Source organism: Ursus maritimus, unplaced genomic scaffold, assembly GCF_017311325.1.
Source record: "Ursus maritimus isolate PB19 unplaced genomic scaffold, ASM1731132v1 scaffold_16, whole genome shotgun sequence".
Classification (NCBI taxonomy): Eukaryota; Metazoa; Chordata; class Mammalia; order Carnivora; family Ursidae; genus Ursus; species Ursus maritimus.
In genome coordinates this window covers 44,533,128-44,561,093 of record NW_024424008.1, presented here as the reverse complement: position 1 = coordinate 44,561,093, position 27,966 = coordinate 44,533,128, and the positions used below count along the sequence as shown (strand labels likewise).

General features: G+C 39.3%; 2 protein-coding genes across 5 annotated transcripts in view; one reads left to right on the top strand and one right to left on the bottom strand.

Annotated features, from left to right (window-relative positions):
• Window positions 1-2,266: 2,266 nt before the first annotated feature.
• LOC103656277 (olfactory receptor 148-like) lies at window positions 2,267-3,235 on the bottom strand. Its single transcript, XM_008683638.1, has one exon. The coding sequence runs from the start codon at window positions 3,197-3,199 to the stop codon at window positions 2,267-2,269; it is 933 nt and encodes a 310-aa protein (XP_008681860.1). The 5' UTR covers window positions 3,200-3,235.
• A 7,764-nt stretch (window positions 3,236-10,999) lies between these two features.
• The window catches only part of VWA5A (von Willebrand factor A domain containing 5A), a 29,256-nt gene continuing 12,289 nt past the window's right edge, over window positions 11,000-27,966 (top strand). Inside the window, exons 1-10 of one of the 4 annotated variants that reach the window (XM_008683628.2) lie at window positions 11,000-11,091; window positions 13,761-13,818; window positions 13,938-14,140; window positions 14,432-14,654; window positions 14,776-14,951; window positions 15,241-15,355; window positions 19,598-19,770; window positions 20,030-20,118; window positions 20,309-20,453; window positions 20,907-20,986. In XM_008683628.2, coding sequence (XP_008681850.1) covers window positions 13,776-13,818; window positions 13,938-14,140; window positions 14,432-14,654; window positions 14,776-14,951; window positions 15,241-15,355; window positions 19,598-19,770; window positions 20,030-20,118; window positions 20,309-20,453; window positions 20,907-20,986 — 1,247 coding nt within the window. In that variant the 5' untranslated portion in view covers window positions 11,000-11,091; window positions 13,761-13,775. Of the gene's footprint in view, window positions 11,092-13,760; window positions 13,819-13,937; window positions 14,141-14,431; window positions 14,655-14,775; window positions 14,952-15,240; window positions 15,356-19,597; window positions 19,771-20,029; window positions 20,119-20,308; window positions 20,454-20,906; window positions 20,987-27,966 lie in introns of those variants that run through there. The other 3 variants (XM_008683627.2, XM_008683626.2, XM_040631095.1) reach the window with 3 other exon arrangements.

Below are 27,966 nucleotides of genomic sequence, written 5' to 3'. Positions count from 1 at the left end.
TAATAACCACACTGTGGAAGGAGCTGAGATGTCCTTCAACAGAGGAATGGGTAAAGAAGTTGTGGTTCATGTATATCATGGAATATTACTCAGCCATCAGAAAGGATGAATACCTACTATTTACATCGATGTGGATTATGCTAAGTGAAATAAGTCAATCAGAAGAAGACAATTATCATATGGTTTCACTCATATGTGGAATATAAGAAATAATGCAGAGGATAATAGGGAAAGGGAGGGAAAACTGAATGGGAAGAAATCAGAGAGGGAGACAAACCACGAGAGACTCTTGACTCTGGGAAACAAACTGAGGGTTGCAGAAGGGGAGGTGGGTGAAAGGATGGGGTAAATGGGTGATGGGCATTAAGGAGGGCACATCATGTGATGAGCACACAACTAATGAATCAATGAACACTACATCAAAAACTAATGATGTACTATATGTTGGCTAATTGAATTTAAATTAAAAAAAGAAAGAAAATAGTTCTTTTAAAAAATAAGTGTTGCAATCTCATTGCAAAATCATAAGTGTAATGCAGAACTATACAGAAGAAAGTAGAAATCACCCCAAATTGTATTACCCATTTTTAATATTTGGGTGAACACTCTTTCAACCATTCATTTATATACAGATACATTTATATGGAGATAAAAAATAAGGTATAAGTATTCACAATCTTTTCGTTGCTTCCACCGGCTGTGTTTTGTCTTTGTCCTAGTCCCTGGGCTTTTGTTTTATAGAATCAGTGTATTGGGTAAGGAGAAGGAAAGATTCATGAGTAATAGAAAAGGCCAGAGTAACTTGTGGAAAATAAAAGGAAGAGTTACAGTTGGTTAAGAGAAGGGATTTTTGAAGGGCTTGAAGACATGGTAATTTTACATTTTTTGAGGAAGCGCCATACTGTTTTCCACAGCGGCCACACCATTGTCCACTCCCACCTATAGTGCACAAAGTTTCCGATTTTGGCACATCCTTGCCAACACTTAATTATGTTCCTTTTTAAGTAATAGCCATCTAAAGGGTAGGAGGTGATGACTCATTTTGAGTTTGACTTACATTTCCATAATGATTAGCGATATTGAACACATCTTCATATGCTTGTTGGCCATTTGTATGTCTTCTCTGGAGAAGTAGCTGTTTAAAAGTGCAGCCGCGCATTTCTAGATCAAGTTACTTGGCTTTTTGTTGTTGATCATGTATGTGTGCGTATGTTTTAAATAAAATGTTCTGTTGAGTGCGGTCCTAAAGTTCTGGATATATGAAGGGTTTAAACTGAAAGGTTTTGTTTCTTTTTCTCCAATGCCAAACAGTCATTACAACACTGATCTAGAAGTGGTCAAAAAGGTGGTCAGAGTCCATTTGCATCTCAGCTTTTACGTAGCTTTAATTTTACTTAAATGTGGATCTATATTTAAATTAGTGCCTGTTGTCATGCATTCTAATTGTTTCACTCATGTTCTTTTTGTGTGAATAAATATGTAATATATCATAATTTGAATGGGTAAGTGGTATTCATTCATTCAACAAACTTACATGGGATGCTTACTATGTCACTGTGTGATGTCCTAAGCACACGATGGTGGATGAGACAGAACAGAAATCTACTGAACAACAATCACTATTACTGTGATGAATATTTGCCCATAACCACCATCTAGGCTTTACCAGATATCATAGCACAATCCTCAAAGCTGTTTTTGTTTGTTTGTTTTGTTGCTTAACAAAACCAAAACTCTACTATGAAGGTGATGTGAAGGTTAGATAATATCTGTGAAACGTTCATGATAGTGCCTGGAGAACAGATCGTGCTCTATAAATGTTAATTAATACATTCTTGGCAACAGGGAGGAACTAAAATGTTTATAGGCAGAAAAGAAGAATATTCCAAGTGCAACAAGACAAATGAAATGAAGGGTGATCTGGCACAGAGATGGGCTATTGAGGGGTGCTTCTTGGACCACCACAGTCCTCACCATCCTCAACCAGACAAAACTGGGCTGCGCATTAGAAGAATAAGAAATCTGTCTCCAGCTGCTTGCTATGCCACATGGATTCCTTATCCAGGAATAAGGCACTGAGGAGAACATCAGTTGTAGAGATCGTTACAGAGCCCCAGGGGTTACAGAGACAACAAACATAGAAAATCTCAGTAGGCAAACAAAATAGAGTGCTTTCAAGGAAGCATTTTCTATCCTTTAAAAGGAAGAAATAGGTGGATGATGTTGAGAAATAAATTTCCATAATCCATTTTAAAAAACCCATAATTTATTCCAGAGAAATAAATACTACATTGTGGAACACTCTTTTCAGGGAGCTTTTCACTTCTCTGTTTCTTAAGGAGTAGATTAATGAGTTCAGCATGGGTGAGACAATATTATTTAATATCTGCACCACGGCACCAAGCAAGGGGTCAGGTGCGGGCTGCAGATAGATGATGAGGACAGGGCCATAGGCACAGAGGATTGCGGTGAGGTGGGCACTGCAGGTGGAGAAAGCTTTCTGCCTGCCCTCTGCCGATCGGATTCTCAGAATGGCAATCCCAATGCGCGTGTAGGAGACACAAACACTGAACCAAAGCATTAAAGCCAGAAAGCCAACAGCAGAGGAGCCCACTCTCTGGGCCAGGGAGCTGTCCGCACAGGCCAGGGGTAAGACGGCAGGGATGTCGCAGAAGAAGTAGTCCACCCGGTTGGAGCCACAGTAGGTTAACTGAAAAGTGAAGGAGGTCAAGATGGTAGCTTGAAGACAACCCACCACCCAGGCTGCCATGACCAAGCCGACACAGACCCCAGGTCTCATGATGAGCATGTACCTCAGAGGGTGACAGATGGCCACAAAGCGGTCATATGCCATCACAGAATAGAGGCAGCCCTCGGTAGCCCCCAGGAAATGGTAGAAGAAGAGCTGAGCAGCACAGCCCTCATAAGAAATGGCTTGGCTTTGGCCAGAGAGATAGAATAGCATCTTGGGACAGGTTACAGACGGGAACAACATGTCAAAAATAGATAGGAGTCCCAGGAAGAAATACATAGGGGTGTGAAGGGTAGAGGAAGAAACAATTGCTGTGAGGATGAGTGAATTGCCAAGCAAGGTGAAGAGGTAAACACATGAGAAGATGACAAATAGCACAGTCTCCAGTCCCTCTGTCTGAGGTATCCCCAGTAGAATAAGCTCATGGAGCTCTGTGTGATTCCTCATGTTCCTGGAGCAGACAAGATGATGAAAGCATGAATGCAGAGGCTGACTCGTGGCAGACACAATACCGACACATTCATCACCACCAATATTTTTTTAAATTTTTTAAACATTTTATTTTTAAGTAATCTCTACACCCAACATGGGGCTTGAACTTACAACCTGGAGATCAAGAGTCCCATGCTTGCCAACTGAGCCAGCCATGTGCCCCAATCTTTGTATAAATATAAATATGATGTTGAAATGAAGAATTAGAGTTTCTGCCAAAGATATTTAGGGAATGGTAATGCAAATCTATGCTTTCATATCTCAAGATATCATCTTCCTTCATGAATACAGATACAAAGCAATATGAAACACTACGATAGTAAAATACTGGAGGGGCTAAGGGAACAAAGACCTCGATATTGAACAGATGAACATAATTTAATTAACATCCACAACTGATTATACAGCAATAAATGCCCTAGACTAGACTAGCTTGGAAGCCTCATCCTCCTGATTCCTTTTCAGAATATGCCCAGGGTTACTCAATAACATCGTCAAATGCCCTAAATATTCATCAAAGGTTAATGTGGGCACCCACACATTGAACATCTTCATAATTGCTGGTAACTCATCATTGTCTTTTGCTGGGGAAAAAACATGTAAATGATAGGCGGAAGTAGAGAGCTAAGGAAGCGAAGGTACTGGAGTAGGTCATGATTGGTGCAAAGTTTATTGAGTAATAGTACAAAGCTCCCAAAGAGGGAGGGGACCCGAGAGGGCTGCCATTTTGGCATTCAAATCTAGGGGTTTTTATTAGCTGTTTTGGGAACTGTCTTGAGTATCGTGAGTATGGGTCTCCTGAGGATTGGCCGCTAAAGTGTGCCAATCAGGGTTTTGATCATGCACCTGTTGGGTTATTGTTCCTGTGATGATGGTCTTTTGGGCTGACATCAGGAGATTAACTGCCTCAACTTGTGCCAGTGACCACTGTTTTATCGTTAATTGTTTAGTTTCAGGATGTTTCGCAAAAGTCACTTCTGCAGAGGCTACTAGACAGAATACTATTGTGATCTTGCCTAAGCTGTAAAACAGGATGGTAATGTGGTTTCATCTTAGCTATCGTGGCTCCCTGTTTCCTTGTTGGGGACCCTGGCCCTGACTACCTAACTGTCCAACTAACTCTTAACAATATGACATATTAAAAGAACTTGGATTAGAGATCTAAAGACCCATGTTCAAGTTCTGATTTTTGGTGGTATGACTATGGATAAGTAGTTTAATATTTCTGAACCTCATCTTCTCATTGATAAAGAAGCAGAAAACTGTACCAGTAACCTCTGTACCAGTAATCTCTGTACCAGTAACCTCAACCTAATTCTCTGTACCAGTAACCTCAACCTAAATTTATCATTCCAACTAGGACACTTTAGTGTGAAAGAGGGCATTAATAATTAAGACAGGGCAATAGGGGTAACATAGGAAACTTCCTGCCACATCACTGAATAATCTCCTTAGCATTATGCCCCTCATTTGTGTCCCACAAATCTGTATTTTGATATGCACCACTATAATTGTGCTCCTTGAAACATGGGGTATTTTTCTTTTTTAAGTAGGGTCCATATTCAGCGTGGAGCCCAACGTGGGGCTTAAACTCACAACCCTGAGATCAAGACCTGAGCTGAGATCAAGAGTCAGATGCTTAATAAACTGAGCCACCCAGGTACCCCAAAATGTGGGATAGTCTTATAATCATGCTCAGTATACAGTGGGTACCCACTAAATGTTTCTGATTAACTGAGATAAAATTTATTTCACACAATTGTTATAAAGATTAAATATGATGATATTTATGAAAGATCTTAACACATAATAATAGTGCTATATAATGGTCCATTATTATTATATTTACTATAGACAGTCTCATGTTAAAGAATTTGGGAAGTTTTTACCTGTATGAAGATGACTGTCAATGTCTTAAGCCTGAATGAGGTCACTATGGGAAACACGATAAAGGAGGCCAAGATAGGTATGGAGGCCAAACCTTGAGAAATACTACATTTTTAAGAGGAGATGGAAAGGGAATGTATATGAAGAAATATATACATTCTTCGAAGAATCTGAAAGAGAACCAGGAGAATGTCTTTTATGTATTTTTGTAACATACAGATTATTTTCTCTATGCGATAGAAATATATTTTCTCAGAGTGCCTGGGTGGCTCAGTTGGTTAAGCATAAGACTCTTGATTTTGGCTCAGGTCATGATCTCAGGGTCATGAGATCAAGCCCCAGGTTGGGCTCTTGCTCAGTGAGGAGTTTCCTTCTCTCCCCCATCCCCTCCCCTCCTCAAATAAATACATAAATCTTAAAAAAAAAAAAAGAAAGAAAGAAATATATTTTCTCCGTGTAAGGGAATATATCTAATTTTTTAATCCTAAGCAACTCTGTGGTGCTTTGAACATGAAAGTTACTGAATTAAGGCTTCATGAACAAAAAAGAATAAATGAATGCATTCCTGTGTGCTGTTTGATAGAGTGAATGGAGGAAAGGATACTAGTCATTGCACAAAATGAGAAGGAAACCCTCGACTGTGATGTCTTCCAACAGTCCCTGCTACCCAAGACTCCACAGTGAAAGTCAAAGCAAAAAATTGAGAAAGATGGGGAGATGCTCTGAAACTTACGTGGTCAAATGGTCATGCCTGGTGCAAGTAAGGGCAACAAATTTTTCCCTCCTTTTATCTTCAGCTTCTTCTATAGAGGTGTGGGGCTCATTTCAAATGTCCAAGGAACTGGACTTGGGTGCTCTAGCTGTAGACCCCAAATGGTCTTTTGCATTCAGACTCACACAGAGGGAGGATGTTATACATTCGATGACTGTCCTATCACCTAGTGTGATTTCCTCAGAGTGAGCAGAAGCAAAATGATCTCCTACCTTTGTAGGACTTTAAATGATCTCACAGTCCCTCTGGAGCCCCATGCAGATGTAGTCCAAGACTCAGGGAACAGGAGCCCTCTGAGCACACGGAGCAATTAGATGCTGGGTGTCGAGAGAGTTTAACAGTGAAAGAATAGTACATGGTAATCAAGATAATCTTGAAAGGAATTGGGAGTCAGAGAGCTTGTGGCTCCCCCAACCACCCTATTTTTCTGCTCTGAGTAGACTTCCCATGGAATCCTTTTGTTCTTTACAAACCTCAGAGATTTGGCTGCTTCTCTGGTGTCCCCCCCCCCCCCCCCCAGTTCCCATCTATTCCCTCAGCTCTTTTGGTTGTAGGAGAAATTCTAGCATGGTGAAAAACTATCCACCTTGGAGCTAGAAGGTTCTGGGATGAAGAACCAGCTCGTTTCTCATTAGCTTTAAGTCCTTGAGAAGGTCAGTAGTCCTTTCTGAACCTTAATATAGCCATTTATAAAATGGAGTTATAATAGTATTTCACAAGGTGACTGTGAGGAGTAAATGAAATAATGCTTACACAGTTCCTGACACAAACTACTTGTTCCTACGATTTTTTTTGAAAGTGGATGGAATATAGATTTCTCTTCATTATCAGAAACTTTGCTTTCTTCCCCCTCTTACTCCTGCCCTACCCAATCTTAGGATGAAGTTTTGTTTTCTTTGTCTGTTATCTTAATTTTATGTTTGTTTGTTTTGCTTTTTTTTTTAGTTTTGTTTATTTTAACTATTAGTAATTAAAGTGAAAGACAGTGAGTAACAGAAACAAAACATACAAATATTTCTAGAGTTAGAAAAAATATAAGAAATCTAGGAATCCTTATCATAATAATAGCCTGTTGTCTAGAGAATCTAAGCGATATAAGATTTCAAGACTCTCAGCATTTAATCAGGCCATTGTAAGAAAGGGGAAAAAGTCCCAAGAAAGGGGAAAAAGTCCCAAGAAAGGGGAAAAAGTCCCAAGAAAGGGAAAGTGGAAGTAGCATTTAAAGAGTACCTACTTGTGAGAGGCATCTTTAAAAATCGCATTTTCTTTAATTCTCACAACATACATACAGAGTAAGTATTATTAGTCTACTTCACAAGTGATGACGTGGATCACCAGAGAAGTTAAGTTTCTTCCTCAAGATTACACAGCTATTCAGTAGCAGAGAAGTTAAGTTTCTTCCTCAAGATTACACAGCTATTCAGTAGCAGAGGTAGGAGTTGAGCCTAGACTCACAGCCTGAATTCAGCGGCAAAACCAAGTTGATATTAAAACATCAGAACCTGATTCCGAGTTTTCTTTACAATTTTTGAGCCTCTGGATGAGGAGGGTTTGCCTTCTATTGATCCGCAGGGATTTAGACCCATGAGCTCATCTTGCCTATCTCCTTTTGTACTTACTTGTGCTTATCTGCCCAAAGTATATTTGCTTGTAGTCGATGACAATTATTACTCTTAAATAATAGCGTCTTCTAAGGAGTTTCTGACAAGCGACTAAGTGGTTTTGTGATGACAGCCATTTTCCCTATCTGAAATGTAAGCCGTTCATCTTACTGTGTAAATTACTTAGCACTGGTTTCTAATAAGATTTCAATATGTAATAGCTAGATCTAATAAGAATTCAATATGTAGTATTTTTTTTTCAATCCATCCTATTGAGTATCCATCTTATTGAGTATCCATCCATCTATGATAAGTTCCTGTTGGGCTCAGTTTTCATGTGATCTCTCCAACATTTGCAAGTGACCAGTGATTACATAAAAATGATGGTTATTAGTTGCAATTGTTATCACTGATAGGTCAGGTAATAAATGCTTATAAGACTTGTGTATATTTCTGAGCATTTATTCATTTGATCTGTTTGAAATCTATCTTACAATACTACGATGGATAGCAATCACAAGACCTGAGAGTACGCAGCCATCAGCACTGGTACATATTTATTCCTTCATCAAATAATTTCATGTATTTTAGGCATTTCTTAACTTAAAGGTTTAAAAGTTTTAAGCACACATAAAGGGCTCAAGTATGATAAGAACAAGAGGAACTCTTGGATGAATCACTGAGGAAACATCGAGAGAGAAAAACAACCGGAGACTTACATGAAACTCCATGATGCTAAGAGACAGAAGAGAGAGAACAGCAGGAAATGAGGGGATGACCAAAACACCTTGTTCTGACCTTATTAAGGATCTCCCTTTTTTTTTAAAGATTTTATTTATTTATTTGAGAGAGAGAGAGACCATATGAGCAGGGGGAGGGGCAGAGGGAGAGGAACAAGCAGACTCCCCGCTCAGCAGGGAGCCGGACAGGAGGTTCCATCCCAGAGGCCCTGAGATCACGACCTGAGCCAAAGTCAGACCGTTAACCAACTGAGACACCCAGGTGCCCCCGTGCTAAGGATTTCTATGCAGAAACAGAAACAGCTCTTCTTTCAGGAAGGGAAACGAGTGCCGAAAGAACTGGATGAAAATAAGCAGCATTCTCTGATCAACACACACGGGCATAAGCAGGGCATATGTGTTGTCTAGGTAGGTGCTGAAATGGATCAGAGACTGTTCTCATAATTCAGACCTTTCTTTCCATTTTATGTAAATACGCTTTTCATATTCCAAAGAAGATTGTTGGCTTTAAAAGTTGCTCTTCTTGTTGATCATAGTCAGGTGTCAGGGAGGATAAGGAGGTGTGGCACAGAGCCCAAACAACTGTAATGAATCATAGAGAAATTCACTACTTTGTCCTGTGAAATCTGTGCGAATGCAGTGGTTCTGCTCCACGAAAGCCTCAGGGACTTGGAACCCCTCTGTCTTGTGGAGTCTCCATTCTTAGGGGTTTTCATCCTCGTCTTCATAGTCCAAAGTGGCTCAGAATATATCTGCATTCCCATCAGTGAACAGGAAGAGGGGAAGGTGAGGAGGAGGTCATAATCTTTTCCCTGAAGGGTGTGGCGTGATGTTGCACACATCATTTTTTATTTCCCATTGGCCAGAACTCCGTCTTAAGAGCCCACTTAGCTTTAAGGGAGGCTGGGACATGTCTTTCTTCTGAATGGCCATAGACTTGGCTCAACTTGGGCTCATCTGGAGAATTGATATTGGAGGGTACTTAGCATGCGGCAGTCATGAGGACAGATTTTTGGGTACAGACACCTAATCTAAAGTAGGCTGCATTTATCCTCTATCATATTATAAATTTTGTTTTCTTTAAGCATTTATACTACCAGATGTTTTCTTGTTTATTTACTTGCTTATTTGTGTATTGAATATTTCCTCTCCCTGTAATGTAAACTCCAGCTAGGGAAGGGTCTTTGTGTCTTCTCGTTGCCACAATGCCAATGTTTAGAACAATGCCTTGCTTACAGTAGAAGTCCAATAATTATATGTTGACTAAAAGAATGAATTACATGTTCTCTTTCAAAATTTGATCATTGGATTCATTTAATAGTCTATACGCAAAGAGTGAGATTATTTTCACTCTTTGTTTACACAAAAATTTGATCATTGGATTCATTTAATAGTCTATATGCAAAGAGTGAAATTATTTTCACTTTGTGTTTACACAAAGTATGAATAAACAGATAAATAAAATGTATTCATATTTTTAATAGCTATAAAGGTCTGTTTAATTATGTATATTGTGCCAGGTTCAAAGGCTTTTCATGTAAGTGTCTTTCCAATAACCATATGTATGTTTCCTGATTCAGTTCCTTCCAACCCCGCTGCCATGTATAGTCTGTGGCAGACTTCTAGTTTTCATTTCTCTAGTCCACCTGGGTCAGATGATAAACTCTGTCCATTTTTCCAGCATTTCCCTGTTGTTGACCAGACACTGCAGCCAACAGAATTTACAGTCAGGAGAAACAATACCAGATGTGATTTCTACCAAGAGAACAGGATCATTCCCTCTCACAATTAGTTTGGTACATGTAAAAAATGCAGTCCTAAAGCCTACTAATAATACCATGGAATCTGTGCTTATATTGTGCTTTACTATACGTGTGTGTATACACACGCATACACACACGTGCATACATACACACACACGCACAGATATCACCTCCATTAAGATCCATTAAAGCTTTAATAACAACCCAGGGAGGTAGGTATGCCATTATTTTCATTTTACAAATAAGACAACAAACTCAGAGAAAGTAAACACGAGTGACATTGCAGAGACCAAAATCAACCTGAGTTTTCATACATATATTCTCTTTATCCTATACATATTCTCAATGGCAATATGATTGTTTCTTTAAGTGTCAGATTTAACATCATTTTGAAATAAAGAAGACATAAGAAACTTGATCGCTTTGAGTGTCCTTTAGCCAGGAAAATGAGCATTGATGTTCTCACTTACATTGTTACCCCCACCATCAAAAAATCCAAAAAAAAAAAAAAATAGCAACATAAAACCTCCCCAAAACCAAATCCAAACACCGTAATTTTATGATCCTAATGAAAAACCCATAAACCGCTCAAGACTGGAAGACTTGGTCCCTGTGAACATTGCCCTGTCTCCTCGTCCCCTGTGCCCCCACCCCCCCATGCTGTTAGGAAGGATGCAATCTTGGGACAAATGACTCAAACTCAAGACGAAGAGTCAATGATACAATGCCCATGAAGTTCAGGGTCTAACACACAGCATTATTAACAGGGCCCAGTGCACAGTAAGCCCTTGATAATTAAGTCTGTTATAGAAATATGATGTGATTGTTGATGTTCAAGCATTTCACGGATTTAAAAAAAAAAAATCTCTTCCCTTTGCTTATCCTCTGATGGTTCCCTCACTGAGACTAGGCAAACGAGCAAACGTTCTAGGGCTGAGGAATTTTCCCTTGATCCCTTAATCAAGTAGTCGCTACTTTATAACCGGTCCCTAGAAGAGGGAGGTCTTCCCAGAAATTTTGACAGCGGCTGTTTCCTGCTGGCTGTGACTCTTGAGTCCTCAGAGGCCTCAGACTTCGGCAGAAGGTAGGTGACCGGCAGCCCTCACTGGGGCTGGATCCCACCCCTTCACTCTGATGGCTGAGACCCGCTCTTTCCCCATCGCCACATCTGCAGGGGCTAGTTTTAACTGCAAGCCCAAGGGGTAGGGAATTGAGTCCTGGTGTTAGGTCCCTGGGGGTTTTCCTGCAGGTTTGGCAGTTTAGGGGGAGTCTTCTGGGGGCTGGATAGGGGATTTAGGCATCCCTGATCCTGTCAAGGTCCTTTCCCCCCCTTTTTACTTTCCTTCTCTTTTATTTTATTTCTCTTTTATTTTAGTTTAAAACCTCTCCCACTCGCGACCCCAGCCTGATTTCAGCCCCTAACCGCTTTCATATAGAGATAGTCAAGGGGCCGACTCTGATCCTTTCTGTTAATGCTTGAACACCGCAAATCTGGAGCGGAAACTTTAAAGATCAAATCACTTTCTCTTTCTATCTAAGCCCCACTCCGCATTCAAATAGCCTCTCGGGCTGGATCACGAGTTTTCAGCCGGTTCCTTGCAACAGGCTGCAGGGGTGTGGCTCGCTGCGCCACTAGCTCGCCGGCCGGCTCCTCCCTCTCCCCGGCTGGTGGCTGAACCGCAGGGTGCCAAGACTCCTGGATTCCTGAGGGTCCACCTTAACATGCAGCCCCCGGCTCAGGGAGCCCCCCTCAATTCTCCCAGCTGCCTGGGATTCAACGCTTTGACCTTGGTCAGCTGCTGTGGTCAGTCTGCCTACCTGTTGCTAGGTGCATTTCTAAAATGCCATCCTGAGGGGCAGAGGACTAATTGTGACCCAGCATAGTTTGTACTGGGAAGGGTGGGGCGGAAGCTGCAGAAAAGCACATTTTCCTCAATGAGGGATTTGTTGTGGGGACACAAGGCTGTGTTTTTCTGTTTGTTTTTTGTTTTTGTTTTTTTTGCAGGAGACACCTCTCTGCTTTGTCTCTTCACCTGAAAACCACCCTTGGTGAGCACTGCCAAGCCTTAGAGCTTTGCGTGCCTGACACGTTTCTTTAGCCGTTGTGCCCCTGTGTCCTGGGTCCTTGTCCTGTTCTAAGCTTCCTGCTGATGTTATTAGAAATTCTTCCCTCCCCCCAGCGCCAGCCTGTTGCACTAGAGATCTCACCCCAGTCAAGCATCTGCGTGATACCCCTTTTCCTGAGCATTCTCTCCTCTCCCTACAGCTGTTACTGCCCTCTGTGTTTCTATCAAATGCGAGCCATTTACCCGCGCTCAGTTTTTATCCAGTTCTTTAAAATAACAAACAGCAAACCAGAAGCCTGATTTATTGGTGCTGATGTGTGGAGATGGGACACCATACACAAGAGGCACCGTTGCTATTCCACGAATGAGCCACATGGATATTGCTCCGGATGGGGATAGGGTGTGAGGTTTTACATGGTGATTGGATTGAGCATAAGAAGGCCTAGAAGTATTTCTGCCAAAAGCTTCAGGATCCTTGAGGGGGGTGTTGTTCTAGGAAGGAAAGTTGCCTTTCTCGAGAGCCTCCATGTTTTTCTGGACTGTGGGTTCCTGAGTGAACTTTGGGCTTCCCCATGACTCATCTGCCCTGGGACTCTGGATAAGCACGTTAATATCACTTTCCTTCGGCATTCTCTGTGCACCAGGCAATCCTATTTTAGTTCCTTAAGTTGTATTTTCAGTGAAAAGTCCCCTAACTTGTGCTGGACATCGCAGCTCGTGTCACCCTTGACAGAGCAGGGAGAGGCAAGGTCACAAGTGATTCTGTTCAGAATGGTCGGAGGGCAGCTTCCAGGGCTACTAGGGCCTATGACTAGGACCAGACCCACCAGCTGATTCTCCAGATAAAAGAATTATAATGTAAATCGTAATCTCAGTATGTAAATTTATCTCCTTGTTACCGTCTCACATGAAGTGGTTGTCTAAGATTATAATAAAACGTGGAAGATACAGTTAGGATGGCATGATTTAAAATAGAGGATGTGTTGCCTATATGATATTTATATATGTATATTAGAATACCTTGGGCAGAGGAAACAAATAGTATTTCAGTTATGAGCCCCAAAAGAAGAGTCACAAGGGAAGTGATGTAAATTGCAGGGGACCATTTTGGATCAAGCAGTTTCTTATGAAGAAGGTCTCTTGGTAGCATGAGTCAAAGTAATAGCCGAGGTCTGTTTAACAACTGTAATAATTATAACAGGAGCAACACTAGTCTATTAGCATTGACTAAATGCTTCCCATAGGCCAGGCACTATTCTAGGGACTTCCGTATATGAATTCACATATGCATATATGACAAAAAGGTATATGGTTTTCATTTTAGAAAGAGAATACTGAGGTTCACAGGGGTGCAGTTAATTACACTTATTCCATGTACCTAAGGAATGGTATATTAAATACACTTGTGAAAAAGTGGAACTGATATTTGAACCAGCCTCGGGGTGTTTTGGAGACTTTCCAGTTAGTGGGGCCTTGGAATCTTACAGCTTCCCCCATTCGGGTCTGGCATTTAGGAGGAGCCTTACTACTGGTATCTTTGTCCCCTTCTTTATAGCTTCTTTCTCCTTCCAGCTCCATCATTAGTCCTCTGAATATATTCTTACGCTGGAGAGAAGCACATAAAGTCTGGTATTTGAATAGATAATCCCCAGCATGTCACTGTATTCATAATGCGTCTTTTCCACAGTAGCCCTGCATCACCATGGTGCTCCCCGGTGGCCTACTAACCCGCAAAGAGGAACCAGGTAAGCCTGATTCATGACCCTTACTTGCCAGTGTATCTTTGGCATCCAGCCCCATGCCTGGCAGGCAGGAGGCCTTCTATTAAAGTTTATTCACCTCTTGAACTCTGGTCTATCTTCAGTACCCCTGAAGAGCATCGGTGTGACCTTGTCCATTCGTGAGTTTGTGGCTGGTGTGTCTGCTACCTTAAACTATGAGAATGAGGAGGAAGTGCCTTTGGAGACCTTCTTTGTGTTCCCCATGGATGACGACTCAGCTGTCTACAGCTTTGAGGCCGTGGTGGATGGGAAGAAAATTAAAGCAGAATTACAGGAGAAGAAGAAGGTATTAGGGATGAGTAGATTACCTCCTCCCTTCTTATTTCCTTAATGCGTTGTCTTAGGATCTCTACAAAGACGCCTTCACAAAAAGTGCTGATGTGGAATGTTTCTTCTACTTCCCTCTAGCTGCTATTTTCCTAAACTCCTCTGGGGTGGGGGGAATCAATCAGAGGCACTCAAAGTGTAGACGTGAGCTTCACAGGCCTTCTCCATCAGCTTTTGTTTCCTGTGCTACTTGTCTCTTCATTCAACCAAGCCACCTTTGATATTGCCTCTCTTTCCCTGTTCTCCTGAGGCCCACAGCATCTATGAGAGTGCCATCAGCAACCGCCGCCAAGCTTTCCTACTGGAGGAGGACAAGTACTCCAGGGACGTCTTCTGTTGCAATGTGGGGAACCTGAACCCAGGGTCGAAGGTGGCACTCACCCTGAAGTATGTTCAGGAACTGCCCTTGGAAGCAGATGGAGCCCTGCGCTACGTGCTTCCGGCTGTCTTGAATCCTCGATACCGTGGCTCTGGTGAGTATCCTTTCCTTTCAAATCCCAGTGGTGGGCGATATAATCTGGGAAACCCCCTCAAGGTTGTAGGGGTGCTAAGAAGTGTGGGAAGGGGAAACAGAACTAAGGCAACTTTTTGTAGGATCGTTTGAAGACAGTTGCCTTGATATGAAGACTCCGATAGTTCCTTTGGAGGACCTGCCCTATACATTCAGCATGGTTGCCACCATCAGTTCCCAGCACGGCATTGAGAGGATCCAATCCAACTGCCCCTTCAGTCCTATTGAGTACCTTGGAGAAGATAAGACTTCTGCCCAGGTAATTCATAAGGAAGCACTGTTATTGCCAGCACCCCTGTCCTTTGGGTTCTGATCTTGTTCCTCATTCAGTCCTTCCAAAATGTTCCTTACTTTTACCTATTAACTAGAGAGAATCCCACTTTGTTCCTTCTTTATCCCCATTTCTTCTCCAGAGCCTTCTCTCAATTCTTGTCCCTGTTCCCGACCACACTATAGGAAGAAGCCTGTAGCTCTCAGCCCTGACCTCCACTGCACGCAGCAAGCAGGGATAGTTCTAACAATGGATCTTTTGCTTGGTCTCAACTTAGGTTTCCTTGGCTGAAGGACACAAATTTGATCGAGATGTGGAACTCCTGATTTACTACAGTGAGGTGCATACCCCCACTGTAGCCGTGGAGATGGGGCAACCTAAAGACAACCGAGGTATTCTCTTTCTTCCTCTGTAGGTCACTACCATCACTACCGTCTAAAGGGGAACTCCTGTCTTGGAATTACCCTCACTTTTCGTTCCTCCTATTCAGTAGTGGGTGAAACATTCAAATAGCTTACATTATGGTGTGCAAAAATGGTTAGATACAAAGAGAATCTAGCTACATGCTTATGTCTTGTAGACAGCTTTAAGTGGATCAGTAGATAATTGGATCAAGGACATGGACAAATAATTCACAAGAGGAAACACAACTGGTTTACAAACATAAACGATAATGATCAGTGGGTACAAGTGCAAATTAAAATAAAATAAAAACAACTGGAAGTTTGTATCTCTTAATCCCTTACATTATTTTTTTCCCATTCTCTCCCCTTATCTATTATCTATTTTACTAAGAGGTATACACTTCCAGTTGCAAAATAAATAAGTCACAGAGAGGAAGAGGAGAGCACAAGGAATAGAGTCAATAAGATTGTAATAATGTTGTTTGATGGCAGATGGTGACTATACTTACTGTGGGGAGTGCTGAGTAATGTATAGAGTTGTTGAATCATTATGTTGCATACCTGAAATTAATATGACACTGTATATTAATTATACGTTAATAAAAAAGTAAACATTCATTTGTAGGAAAAAAACAAAATAAAAATAACGATTTGACATTTTCACTTTTCACACTATCAAAGATTTCCAAATCTGATAATCCCTCATCATCCATCTCCAGAAATTTTTCATCTCACCCTAGTCTCTGAATTTCTAAGACTAAGTTTAGTTTCTTTTTTTTTTTTTAATGATTTTTTTATTATATTATGTTAGTCACCATACAGTATATCCCCGGTTTCCGACGTAAAGTTCGATGATTCATTAGTTGCGTATAACACCCAGTGCACCATGCAATACATGCCCTCCTTACTACCCATCACCGGTTTATCCCATTCCCCCACCCCCTCCCCTCTGAAGCCCTCAGTTTGTTTCTCATAGTCCATAGTCTCTCATGATTCATTCCCCCTTCTGATTACCCCCCCTTTCTTTATCCCTTTCTTCCCCTACCAATCATCCTAGTTCTTATGTTCCATAGATGAGAGAAATCATATGATAGTTGTCTTTCTCTGCTTGACTTATTTCACTTAGCATTATCTCCTCCAGTGCCGTCCATGTTGCAGCAAATGTTGAGAATTCGTTCTTTCTGATAGCTGAGTAGTATTCCATTGTATATATGGCCCACAACTTCTTTATCCATTCGTCTGTTGAAGGGCATCTCGGCTCCTTCCACGATTTAGCTATTGTGGACAATGCTGCTATGAACATTGGGGTGCATATGGCCCTTCTCTTCACTACATCTGTATCTTTGGGGTAAATACCCAGTAGTGCAATGGCTGGGTCATAGGGTAGCTCAATTTTTAACTTTTTAAGGGACCTCCACACTGTTTTCCAGAGTGGCTGTACCAACTTGCATTCCCACCAACAATGTAGGAGGGATCCCCTTTCTCCACATCCTCTCCAGCAATTGTTGTTTCTTACCTTGTCAATTTTTGCCATTCTAACTGGTGTAAGGTGGTATCTCAGTGTGGTTTTGATTTGAATTTCCCTGTTGGCTAATGATTTTGAACATTTTTTCATGTGTCTGTTAGCCATTTGTATGTCTTCATTGGAAAAGTGTCTGTTCATATCTTCTGCCCATTTTTTGATTTGTTTATTTGTTTCTCGTGTATTGTAAATAAACAAATAAGTTTAGTTTCTTAATACATTTAGTTTCTTAATTTCTTTAATTTCTCATATTTTCTAAATTTTCCTGTCTATGTGTGTACTTTTTCTTATGATAATAACTGATATCACCCATGTCAGTCCGTTGCTCTCTTGGGGCCTTCCTGGGCAGCCATGCCCCTGGATTGCAGGGACCATGAAGCTTAACTAGAAAGATCCTGCCACTTCTGAAGCATTTTCCGCATTGGTTGAGTGGATGGATGTTTGGGAGCAGTCATAGTCAAAGTGCTATAGCTTGGGTTAGGTTCTTACTTCTGTAACTACAACCACTGTGAAGACAATCTCCTGTAGTTAGTCTTCCATAGGCCATCCTCTGGAGGCCTCTTTGGCCTCATTGTTAATGTTTGGTCAAGGCTGCTGAGAGCTCCTTAGTTTGTCCTCACTTGTTGGACCATTTTTCCTCCAGGCAAGCTGTCCATACTAAAGCCGTTAGAGGGGCTCCCAATCTCAACCAGGTTTGCTCTAGCTCCTCTTCTGTGAAGCTCCATGCTCTCTCTGTACATTAGTTGTACTGGTTCTGCCCTTTCCCTTTGGTGGGTTCCCCCTTGAGTGTCCATGAAATACTCCGACAGTAGCGGGAGTCTGGTCTTCAGTCAGGATTATTTTAATCCAGCACAGAAAGTTTTATAAGGCTGAATCTTAAAAGGTATGAATTGAGATCTCAGTTCCTTTCCTTCCAAGCAGTTCCCTTGGTCCCTATGTGGAATTCCTCATCTGTTCCTATGGTGGGCTCTGCAGGCCAGAGGGGGACATTAGGGGCAGCGTTTATGATCTTGTGAATCCCTTCTAGCAAAGCCACTCAAATCTGGCTTTCCAGATCATATATCTGGTCAAGACGACTTGCTGTTCCCATCCATATAAAGAAGCAAATGACAACTGGCAGCTTGGCTCACTAAAACCATTGAGAGTTCTGCCAAATGAAGCATTCCACTACATGATGAAAATACAAAATATGTATTTTTTTAAACTTAGCATGTACTTAACCATATTAAGAACATGATTTTTTAAAAATTGTATGTATAATTTAATAAAAATAATATAAAAATTATTAAAACTTTCTAAAATTGTTATTTAGAGTTTAACCTAAGACCTAGGTTGAGTTCCTTAAATGTATGATATCACTTAACCCTTAAAATAATCTTGAGGCAGGTATTACCACTTGGATTCTTCAGATGAAGAAACTGAGGCTAGCAAACTGAGGAGCTAGGGCTTGAAATGTCTTATTTAAAAATGAGGAAGCAGAAACTCATGTAGGTGAAAATAACTTGAGTCACACCAAAGGAGTTATAGTAGAAATACCTAGATAGTGCACACTGTGTATCTGGTGTTGTTCTGAACACATTAGAGATATGTACTTATTTCATTGTCATGGCAACCTTTCTGATTTACCAGTCTAGTGCTAATCCCACTAAAATCAGCTGTCTCTTAAAATGGAAGGGAATTTACCTTTCCTGTTAAAAAAAGCTACTCTTGCACCATGTATCTAGAGATCTGGATTTTTTAGAAGTTATCCTTGAACCAGTGTGTATGCAAATATTTGCTGAGCTGCACCCATTTTATTTGGAAGCCAGTTTGGTCATTGGAATATCCCAGGATTAAGGGATTAAACCAAGCCATGTCCTGCAGGCATACTGAATCTCAAGGCTAATGAGAATTTAAATGCATCATCCCGGAATCACTGTATAAAAATAGGATATTGGAATTCCACTCTTTGTTAATTTACATTTTCTATACTGTAAAATAAGTGGATATAAACCAGCCATTCTCATTTCATCTCTATCTCAATACTAACATTCTAATTCCTGCAGCAGTTTTCACTTGTTCCTCAAAATAAAATCAAAGCTTTGACAACTTGGTAACAGAGGCCCTCTCCCATGGTTTCCTGCATGGTATTGTTTGGGTGGTGCTCTTAGAGTCTAACACATCCTAGTTCTGGAGATGTTTCATACCCAAAGCAGACGGACTTTCCTTGGTGTGTTTGACACTATACTCTCAGCTCTTGCAATTTGTCAACGTAAGCATTGCTCATGAGCATCATGTTGTCAAAAGTGTAATGAAAGACTTAAACAAGGACCCACGTGATAAATTTCCCATTGATTTGATTTGAAAGGAAGGTGTCTCTGAAAATAAATTAGCTTGATTCTTCTGGCAAATGCTGGAACATTTTAACTTCATGTATTTCACTCATTTACCTAGCTGCTAGGAAACTAGCATCCAATTATATATTTTCATTATTGCTTGTGGCTGGTAAGCTCTACCTTCTTTTTTCTCTTTCATATCTTTTCTGCTTCTATATCTTTTATGTTTATAACTCACCTCAAACCCTTTGCCAGCAGACACAGAATAAAGATCAAACAGTGTTTTAGGTCTGCATTTTCTCAGCTCCCTCTCTAACTCACTACAATTGATTCTTGAGGTCTTTCGCATTCTTGAGTTCCTTTTCATATTACAGTGTCCTTATCCTTTCTAAGTAGATGGTTTCATGAAAGATCCGTCTGCGATGGTGTGTTTCTACCCCAATATCCCAGAAGCTCCGTCACCAGTTATCTGTGGAGAATTCGTCTTCCTCATGGACCGCTCGGGAAGTATGCAATGCCCCATAAGTAAACAGGATCAATCTCAGCTTCGCATAGAGGCAGCCAAGGTAAGCTCATTCCTTTCTCTGTCAGGGAACACGCACAAGTGGGGGTGAATCTCAGCAGTTAAATTAGAGTCCATCTGGAACTTTGGGTGTGTTCCGCATCTGAGCTACATCTAGCATGACCACCCTGAGGCTAGCCCTGGAATATAAGGGCCCGGACTCATGAAGTGGGCGAAGGTCCACCCCCTCAGCAGTTAGATTGGCAGCATCTGTGGGTCTGAGAGGATCTTCTCTCACTGTCCTCCATACTCTCTTCCTTCAGGAAACACTGATTTTGCTGCTGAAGAGTTTGCCATTAGGCTGTTATTTCAATGTCTATGGATTTGGAAGTTCCTATGAGGCGTTCTTTCCGTAAGTTTCTAGAAAGCCCATTGAGAGTCCAGAAAGATACTTTAAAGGACTAGATTTTTGAAGGAAGTTGACTTTGGCATTGGGTGTTTCAGGTGAGGGTGTTTACAGTGGGGGCTTCTCAGTTCAGGGACTTGGTACTGCATGATGTTAAACAGGACGATGTCATTGGGCATGTTTGTTTCTTTCTCAGGAATAGTGTGAAATACAGTCAGCAGACCATGGAGGAGGCACTGAAGAGAGTTAAGCTTATGCAGGCTGACCTGGGGGGCACAGAAATCCTGACGCCACTCCAGATCATTTACAGGGAACCTTCCATTGAGGGCCACCCCCTTCAGGTAGGAACTGGAAGAGAGCTGATAGAAGGCGAAAGAGGGAACGAAAAATCTCTGTTCAAGAATCCATCCCCTGAGCTTTGTTGTAGGATTGTTAAAATATGATATATAATTTGGAGTCTTCTATCCTATAGTAAAGAGAAAAGGACAAGAGGCATGTCATAGAGTTCGTCTTCTTTAGCTCCGTGCTGTGGGCTGTGGGTGACGGACGTCCTTTTGCAGAGTGCCACAAGAACCTTAGATGAGACGAGTAGAGGGAGGTGAGGAAAATCCCAGGCGCCCAGGAAACCTTGTGAGAACGTGGTACAAGTGACTGTGGCAAGTTAGGGACCTCGTGCCAGTCTGAGGAGACATCAGTCTCTGCAATGAAATGGTCGATTTTTTCCAAGGGCGAATTCCAGTATTTTAAAAATGATCTTCACAGAGATTTGATGAATGTCTTCTTTCTTTCGACAGCTTTTTGTCTTCACAGATGGAGAAGTTACTGACACGTTTAATGTAATCAACGAAGTCAAGAGGAACAGGCTGAGGCACAGGTAGGTGGAGAATGTGATTTCTGGGTGACTGACCCAGGTAGGGCCGCCTGTGGTCTAACCCACGGGGTACCAGTGGTGACAGTCCTTTCCGAGGATACAGTGATTCAGGAATTTTAGTTTTACTGGCTGACAAGTTTTTTCTCTATCATTTCCGCCCCTCTCTACTAAAAGATAAAAGTAATTTTCTAAATAACATCAGTAACACCACAAAGTCATTGTCCTTTATTCTTTCCAAACCACAGTGGAAACAAAAATTGAATAGTAAGACAGTTTTTGAAAATTATGAACATTTTTATCAAAGTAAAACATACACAAAGCTACACAAATTGTAAGTATACAGCTGATCACTATATCACTCTGATCACTATCAACCTTTTCCTCTCCAAAGGAAATAGCTTTCCTAACTTAGAACACCATGGATTATTTTTTCTTGTTTTTAAGTAAAAATAAAGGGGTTATACAATATGTTTTTGTTTTTGTGTATCTTCTTTCCCTCAGTAGTATGTTGATTTTCCTACATGTTTTGCATGGAGCTGTGGTTAATTTTTATTGGTGTATAGTATTCCATAGGGTGATTAGGCCATAATTTATTTATTGATTCTATTGCTGATGGACTTTGGTTTAGCTGCTGAAAATAATTCTTCTGTGAATATCCTAGCATTCTTACATATGTATATTTTCATACATGCACACATATGCATGTATACATACTTATTTCATATATATGTGTATGTGCCTATGTATATTTCCAAGTTACCACACTAATTTAATAAATACCAGCATTGTATGAGGGTTCTAGTTGCCCAGCTTCCCATCCAAAATTTGGCATTGTTTGTCTTTGTAAATCTTAACTAATTTTGTAGGTGTAAAGTGGTATCTCATTATAGTTTTAATTCGCATTTTCCTGGTAACTAATGAAGTTGAGTGCCTTTTCATGTTTATTAACCAGTTGGATGTCCTGTTTTGTGATGTACCTTCAAGTCTCTCCTATTTTTTTTCTGTTAGACTTTCTTTTTTTACTGATCTCTAGTTTAATCTGTGATCAAGATGCAAGGACTTCATTAATATGTTCTGGAAATATATTTTTTCCTATTCTAGCTATCCTTTTCACTCTCAGAATGATATCTATTGATTAATTGTTGTTCTTCGTTTTAATATAGTTTAATTTTTTAGTCTTTACCTTTACAGTTAGTGTTTTTTGTGTCCTGTTAAAAGTCTTTCCCTACCCAAGGTCATGAAGCCACTTTTGTTTATTATTTTCTAGAAGTTTTATCATTTTTTCTTTTATAGTTAGATCTATAGTTCTCCTGGATTTAATTTTTGTGCATTGTGGAAGGTAGGGGCCAATTTTCATTATCTCTTCATGTTGATATCAAATTGACCCTGTACCATTTATTGAAAAGTTTGTCTTTTCCTCCCTGATACAGTGTCACAAATAAACATCTATACACGTATTGATTATTTCTGGATCCTTTGTTCCATTCCATTAGTGTATTTATCTAGACATGTGCTAGAACTATACCAAATAAATTTATGTAGCTTTCTGATAAATACTGATTTCCAATAGAGTGAGTACTCAACTTTATTTTTTTTCCAGGATTGTCTCAGCTATTCATGACTCTTTATATGTGTATTTTAGAATTAGCTTGTCAATTTTTACCTAAAAAGGAGACTCTTGAGATATTGATTAGAATTGTATTGACTTTAGGGGTGCCTGGATGGCTCAGTCAGTACAGCCTATGACTTTTGATCTTGGGGTTGTGAGTTTGAGCCCCAAGGTGGGCATAGAGATCACTTAAAAAAAGAGAATTGCATTGATTTTATAGATCAGTTTTGGGAGAATTTAGTATTTACCAGATTGAGTATTTTAATCTGTTTACATGGTCTGTCCATCTGTTTATTTAGGTCTTTTTTGATTCTTCTAAATATTTGCTTCCAATATTTTATTTAAAAAATTTAAATCTATAGAGAAGTTGCAAGAATAGAACAATATACTCTTCCACCAGATGTCAACGTTTTCCCACATTTGCTTCACCTGTTTTTTTTTTTTGTCTGAAATATTTGAGAGCAAGCCACAGATATTGTAATTCTTCATATGCAAATAATAATGCACTCATCTTCTAAAAGCAAGGACATCCTGTTGAATAACCACAATAAGACTACTAAATTCAGGGTATTTCATGTTGAGATGATACTATTATCTAAATACAGGCCATATTTGCCAACTTTTTTTTTTTTAAGAAATTTTTGAAAAAGATTTACATCCTTATTTTAGGGGGGGCAAGGGAGAGTGCATGAGTGGGGGGAGGGGCAGAAGGAGAAGGAGAAAAGCAAACTCCCTGCAGAGTCTGGATAATAACACTGGGCTCAATCTCAAGACCCTGAGATCATGACATGAGCCAAAATCAAGAGCTGGATGTTTAATGGTCTGAGCCACCCAGCCGCCCCAACAAGTTTTCTAATAATGTCCTTTATAGATTTTTTTTGTCTTTGCTTTTGTTCCAGGAGGAAATCCAAGACCAAATATTTTCATTGTTATATTTCTTTAATCTTCTTTACTCTAGAAGAGATCCTCAGCTTTTCATTATCTTTTATGACACTGATATTTTGAAAGAATACTAGCTAGTTATTTTTGTAGAATCTCAATTTATGTTTTTTAACTATTTAAATTCATGTTTAGGGTAATATTAAATATTTCAGGGAGAAATATTCCAAAAGTAATGTTGGGTCTGGTGGTAAGTGTGACTGCTTCGTTCAAGGTGGTATCCGACAATTAACTTTGAAATTTTGTAAACATCCTGTTCTCAACACATATTAGTCACTAGATTCAGCATTTGTTGATGATTACTGTCCAAATGTTATTACTGTCGATGGTTACAAATGGTGATCTTTACATCAAAAACTTGGTATGTACTGTATGGTAACTAACATAACTTAATAAAAAATTATTTTAAAAAAAAACAAAAAAAAAACAACAACAAAAAAACAGTGATTTTTAAATTCTGTCAACTTTTCCAGATTACTTGGCATCCTACTGTAAAGAAGTTTCTCTTCCCCCTCCCTCCCTCCCTTCCTTTTTTTGTATCAATATATACTTTTGGATTCTTTCATTATTTTTCAATTTTTTAAGATTTGTTACTTTCATTTTTCATTTAGATTCTCAAAATTCCAGATTGGGTCAGTTGGGAGCTGCTTTTCACTTGCTCCTGTATCTTTTTTGTGTGTCTCTTTGGTTTTGGAAGATTTCCTTTCTTTCTTACAAAAAGAGTTTCAGACTCACCTATACTTTCCCATTCCTGTAGCCAGCTATTTCTGCAAGAAGCCTCATTTCTATTAGTGAAAATGAGAAATAGAAGTCGATATTTGAGTATTAGGTGTAACTCTTTGTTACTGGGCTGTTATTGATTGTAGGCATTTTTGGCAGACTGAACCAGCAAATGTTAATTTTTTTTTTTTAACTGATGTCCCTACTTCCAAGGTAATGACATAATATTCTCTCTCTTTTTTCTTCTATTCCATATTTGTGTTTTCTTTCCTCCATGGTGAAAAATCTGGTTTCCCATAAGATTAGTAAATATATGCATTTCCTTAATCCAACAATACACACGAAATCTCTTTATAATGTTTTCTAATTCTCTGTGTAGATGCCTTTTTTATTAGATTTTCCCCTAGGTGATTTCCCCCATTTTAAATAGTATTTTTGAAACATTTTATTTACTGGGCACTTATTTCTATGTAGAAATTGGTTCTAATAGCTTTTACATTTTACATTGACTTTTTATTCATTGACTTTGCCTTATTTAAATATTAATTCTAATAGTATATTTGAAGATTCTTATAGATTTTCTATGGATAATCATATTTGCAAATAATGTCAGCCTTATTTTTTTCCTTTCCAGTCCTTACATCTTTTTTTTTCTTCCCTTCTCTGTTGCCCTGGAAAAGGGTTTTAGTATAAACCTGAATAAATGTGGTCATAGCTGGCATTTTTATTTTACTTTGGCCTTCAGGGGGATGTGTTCGACACTGCATCAGTAAGTGTGATTGTTGGGCACTTGGGTGGTTCAGTTGGTTAAGCGTATGCCTTTGGTTCAGGTCATTATCCCAGGGTCCTGGGATCTAGTTCCCCATCGGGCTCCCTGCTCAGTGGGGAGGCTGCTTCTCCCTCTCCCTCTGCCTGCAGCTCCCCCTGCTTGTGCTCTCTCTCTCACTTCCTGTGTCTCTCTCAAAATAAATAAATAAAATCTTTAAAAAAAATAAGTGTGATTGTTGGCTATAGGTTTTTTAATAGATATCCTTTATCAGATTAAGGAAATTTTAATTCTGTTTTGAGAGTTATCAGATTAAGGAAGTTTTATTTCTGCTTTGAGAGTTCTTTGCTCTTTTCTTTTTTTTTTTTTTTTACAAAAATAATGAGTGATTGTGGAATTACATCAAATGCATTTTTTATATCTATTGAGATAAGTGTATGATTTTGTCCTTTTTTTTAAATATGTGAATTATAATGACTAGTGTTAGAGCAACATTGCCTTTCTAAAAAAAAAAAAAACCAAATTAGTTATGATCTATTAACCTTCTCTATGTATTTTTGGATTCGGTTGGTGAATACCTGTTTAGGATTTTTAAATCTATTTTTGTGAAGAATACTGACATGTATTTTCTTTCCTTGTAATATTCTTGTCAGGTTTTGAAATCAGGGTTATGCTGGCTGGCATAATAAAATGAGCTGAGAAGAGTTGTCTATTTTTCAATTATCTGCAAGATTTTCTTTATTAAATGTTTACTAGAAGTTGACAAGAGGCTTTTTTTGTGTGGGAAAGTTTTTAAATATCTTTCATTGAAAAGAACTAGTCATACTTCTATATGTTTTTGCTTTTTATGGGCATTTGTATATTTTATCTAAATTTTCAAATTTCTTTGCATAAAATTCTCTTATGTCGTATTGTCTTATGCTGTTGCTAAATTTTGTAGAATCTGTGATATATTACCTTTTCATTCCTGATGTTGGTTATTTGTGTTTTCTCTGTTTTTTTTTTCCTTGTCCTAAATGCTTGTCAATTTTAGTAATCCTTTCAGAGCACCAGTGCTTTTGAGGTTTTGAAATCCTGTCTATTATATAGTAGCTTTTAATATCAATAATGTTTCCCCTCTCTTTATTATTTCCCTTTAAAGTCACCCCCATGTATATTCATTTCCCTTTAAATTCTCTGGGTTTATTGGCTGTTCATTTTCTAACATCTGGAGATGGGTGCTCAAGTAGTTTATTTTGAGACTTCTTTTTCTTTTCTAATATATGTATTTGGATCCTTAAATTTAAGCATATCTACATCTGAATCTTAAATCTGGATCTGTGACTTTCTGTCCACTTAAGATTTTCCTAATTACCATTATGATTTTTTAAAGCCTATGTTACTCAGAAGTATAGTGTATAATTTCCCAATATTTGGGGATTTTTCTTTTCTGTTATTAGTTGTCAGATATTTTAAATGAAAAGTCGTAGAAATTATTTGAGGCTCTAGACGATGTTATCTTCCCTCTGCGAAGATGTAGTCTTTGCTTCTGATGGATTGCTAGACTAGAAGCAGATAATTTGAGTCCAATTAGAGTCAAATGAACTTCAGTCATTTATTAGCTGGTTTATTTCAGATTCACCTCTACCTCTGGGTTGTAGTTCTACAGGGTTGTGTTAAAAAACCTGGGGTGTCTAAGGGCAACTTCTCTTTGGAAAGTCCAAGTCTGAAACCACTTCGCTTTTCAGGCTTTGAGCCATCCATTATACCTGGCAGCTTTAAGGGGTAACAAGATACCAGATGTCAGACTCATCTCTCTTGCCTCCCTCCTCCCCCACGTCCTGGAGCATAGATCCCTGTTGTCTTGGTAACCATCTGATGTTTTCAAAAAGATTATTAATAATATTGTATACAGCTTTTCCAGTTCTTTACTAGCTAAAACAACTTTGGCATTGCTGTGAGCAGAAGGTCCTATGGCATTCTACTTTCAGTCAAAATCACATATTTAAGTTCTACTTCTGCTGCTTGCTGGCTGTTTGGATAAATCAACTGAACTCCCTAAGTCTTAGTTTCCTCATTTGAAAATGGGAATAATAGCAGCACTTACCTTATGGGTTTATAGTGAGGGTTCAAAGGGTATACATAAGCAAAGCATTAGGAACTGTGCTTGACACAAAATATGTGCTATATAAATTTTTGCCATTATTATAATTATATTCCTTATTATTGTCAGCCACAAGAAGTGCTTAAGTAAGTTCTAAGCATATTGTTAGCCATCTATAAATATTGCTTAGTTTTAGTTTTATACATAAAACACTTAAACATACACATAAATGCCCTTCGTAAGCCATAAGGAGTGTAGGCTTCAGTTGCAAGATTGTGTTGGAAATTTGAAGGTGATGATATCAAGATGCTGGCAGGCTGTGGTCTCTAGGGGGCACGGTCAAAGGTAGGTTACCATAATTAGAAGTTCGGTTCTTAGCCCTACAAGTTTAGAATATTAATCCTGATGCTGACGTCACTAGAATTGGGGCTAATGACTCACACTAACCTAATTCAAAAAAGACTGATACATAAGCCAAAAATTCCAGTGTATTAATTTACAATGAAAAGTCCCCTTGTCATGCCTTCTAAAAATGCTTGTATTCGTATTACCAACACATTCTGTTTATAGACAGTTCTATTTGCGAAGCCAAATTGTGATTAAAAAGCTTGACGCACATGGACTATGGCAAGGAGAGAACTCTCCAGTTAGAACTCTTTCCCACCCTAAGACTGGTCTTGCCAGTGCAGATATGGTTCCAGTACAATGTTAGTCAAGCACTGACGATAGTGTCTATTTTGCCCTAACTCACCACTGTCCGATTAACCCATTCTTTGGATTTATTATTAAAATAATTGATGAAGACATAATCCTGTGATTTTTGTTTTTTTCTGCTCCTAGATTCAGTATTATATATATATATATAT